The sequence below is a fragment of the Sinocyclocheilus anshuiensis genome, unplaced genomic scaffold, assembly GCF_001515605.1.
Source record: "Sinocyclocheilus anshuiensis isolate Anshui unplaced genomic scaffold, SAMN03320099.WGS_v1.1 scaffold274, whole genome shotgun sequence".
In the NCBI taxonomy this organism is placed as follows: domain Eukaryota; kingdom Metazoa; phylum Chordata; class Actinopteri; order Cypriniformes; family Cyprinidae; genus Sinocyclocheilus; species Sinocyclocheilus anshuiensis.
Window position 1 is genome coordinate 1,777,115 of NW_015547698.1, and position 3,017 is coordinate 1,780,131.

Genomic DNA, 3,017 nt, shown 5'->3' on the forward strand with positions numbered 1-3,017 from the left:
GCACTATATATATATATATATATATATATATAAAATACAAATTCAAATTATATTTACATATACATAAAAACAGTTGGTAAAATAAACAGCTAGTAAAATCATAAAAAATTAAACCACTTGTTCTCATGCAACGCATGCAAGCATTATACAATATAGTTTTTTTTATTTGTATTTTTTTATGTATTTATTTATTTATTTGTCTATTACGGTAGACAATTACATTTTTGGTTTTCCATTTTATTTGTGCTAAAACAATGTCACAACGTGCATGTGTGTGTGTGTGTGTGTGTGTGCGTGCATGCATTCAACATAGCTACAGCAAAAGGGGAACACAATGAATAATTGTTCCATTTCTGTTAACTGTTGTATGCTATATTTTCACAAGTGCACGAGTCTCATGAAACATTTTTATGACAGTTTTACAGCGCTTTTTGACAGCTCCCATCCATATCCACCTTTATTGCATAGAAAAGAGAAGCCAGGACATTCATAACAGCTTGTTCCACCAAACTACTCCTTTTACGCCTCTATTCATACAGCAAGTGTATTTTGAGTGACGGGGCCCTTCAGTCCTTATTAGGAAGTAACTGTGGCTTTATCCAAACGGAAATGCTTTAAATCGAACAACAATCTGCACACAACAGAGTGAAAGGCTCTGCAAACTGTTTCAAAGAATGAAAGACAACAGTGCCAGTGCTCTTAGTGCCTGACTGAACCCCATTAAACGAGACACATACGGCTCTGTGACGGAGGAGAGCACTCTTACGGGAAACTCGCTAGGCTTTCCCGGGCTGCGGTCTATAAATAGCGAGTCTATCGATCGAGCAACTCCAGCAGCACTGAACCTCACAAAGACGGATGGGAGTAATTTGCAAGTAATTCCAATTCAAGGCAACAATTTGAAAGCGCTCAACTCAGAAAGAGCCTCACTTCACAAAATGAGCCGAGCGAGTGAAGGAGGCAGGATGATTTAATGTCAACGGGGCGACAGATGATGACAGTAATGAAAAAAATAAGGTGTTTCAGCCATATCATTACTGTCCATATAATGCTTTGCTTCTCCTAGAAAATGGAGCACTTAATGCGGTGGGATCAAATGGATGCTGTTCACAGACATTACAGGTGCGTTAACGTTTGCTGAACATGATCACAGTCACACTTCCTGCCATCCATTACACAACTGAGCCGGCATTCGCCATAACAGACTGCAGGGCTGGGCGATAAAACGTTATCATATCTCAATATGCAATATCACATGAACTTAATCTCCAGAGCTGCTCCAAGAGTCACTTCACCAGCTTTTCACCGTTTCATTTGAGAAAAACTACTGAAACTGAAAGTAAAACAAAGACCTTCACGACAAACTGCCAAAATAAAAGTCTGGTTTAACTTGAAGAAATTATGACAGAAATATATTACTATTGTTTACTAAAATGTAATTCTCAAGTAATAATAATAATAATATTTTAAGGTATTTTTTCAATAATTTATACAGTTATACATTGCTGTTGTGCAGCATCTTATTTGACAAATTTGTTATTTGTAAATTACGTTTTAATTTCATTAAATTTTGAAAGACTGATTAAATTGTTAAAGTTTTATTCATTAATTTAATTAGACACCTTTTTTATGATAAATTTGTACTGAATAATAAAACACAGAATCCAGGAAAAACTAAAATGGAAAACAGAATTTAGGGGAAAATGAAACCGATTTCATGGTGCCCTAAATTAAAAGGTTTTAATTGTGAACAAATTATCTTAACATACATTCTAAAGGTTTAGCAAATATGTGGAAAGCATTTCCTTCCCCATTATTGGTAAATGAATATCATGATAAATAATGATATTGTATGATATGGAAAAAAAAAGATTGTAATAATATTTTTGGCCATATCGCCCAGCCTTAATGGATTGTCCATAGCTGTAGTTTTGATAAGAACTGACACACCGTTGCACAGGAAGCTTTTCCCCCACATTAACCCTGGTTAACATGCTTAACTGCATGAAAAACAGACTTTGTAGTGTGTATAAAGGAAGGCAGAACACGAGTTTGAACTTCATGTTACCTGGGACTGAGTCCTGAGCTCTTCTCTGCGTTGGATGGTCCTCCTCGGTTGTGGTACGAGTCTCTGTCTATCTTCCTCTCCCTGCGGGACGAGGGCGCAGACACTGAGATGGTGTGTCCGCGGGGTCTGTGTCCGGTGGGAGACAGGGGTCCCGGCTGGGCCGTGGGAAACTCCAGCCTCATCCTGGAGGTGGAGGACGAGAAGACGGAGACGCTAGCGCTGGAGCTGGACGGGCCGGCTGATATAACGCTCTCTCCCGGCCAAGCGCTTTCTCCTAAGACCTCCCTTTCTGAGGCGGCATGGACCGTCTGGATCTTGGAGCTGAGCACATCGCCGTCAGCGGCGCTCTGGGCCGCAGCCTTAGTGAAGGCCTCGGGGAGCGTTTGGAGCTCTGGGGAGGAGCTGGATTTGTTGAGGGTGGTGCCGTGTGTGAAATTAAGGTCTAACTCGTTCGGTCCTGGGGTGAAGAGGGCCGGCGGAGGCTGATCGATGGGGATACCGCCTTTACTGACCTCCTCCAGGGTCGACCTCTCATCGTCCTGACTAGATGTTGAGGAGGACTTGAGCAGAGAAGAGACGAAAGAAATGACATGAATCAGTCTGTGGTTTATCAATGCCAATAACACAAAACTACTGGCTGATTAATCAGTATTAATAATATTAATAAGTAATAAATTATTACTATTATTATTATTACCAAATGTATATATTATTTATTTATTTATTTTTTGTTGTTATATTATTTATATATGTTGTTGTTAATGACATTATTACATAATAATGATAATAATAATAACAATAATTCATTACTCTTAAAATTAATGTTTAGTAATATATAACTATTAACAATTCTTTCTCTCTCTCTCGCACTCTCACTTACATGGCAATAATAACAATAATAATACATACATTACTCTTAATGTCAGTATTATATATATATATATATATA

At 38.2% G+C, this 3,017-nt stretch overlaps 1 protein-coding gene across 1 annotated transcript in view; it reads right to left on the bottom strand.

The window, feature by feature from the left end:
• The window catches only part of LOC107703706 (tuberin-like), a 49,864-nt gene that overhangs the window by 7,582 nt on the left and 39,265 nt on the right, over positions 1-3,017 (bottom strand). The window contains exon 32 of the mRNA XM_016506421.1: positions 2,069-2,628. Within this exon, the coding sequence (XP_016361907.1) occupies positions 2,069-2,628 (560 nt within the window). The remainder of the gene's footprint in view (positions 1-2,068; positions 2,629-3,017) is intronic.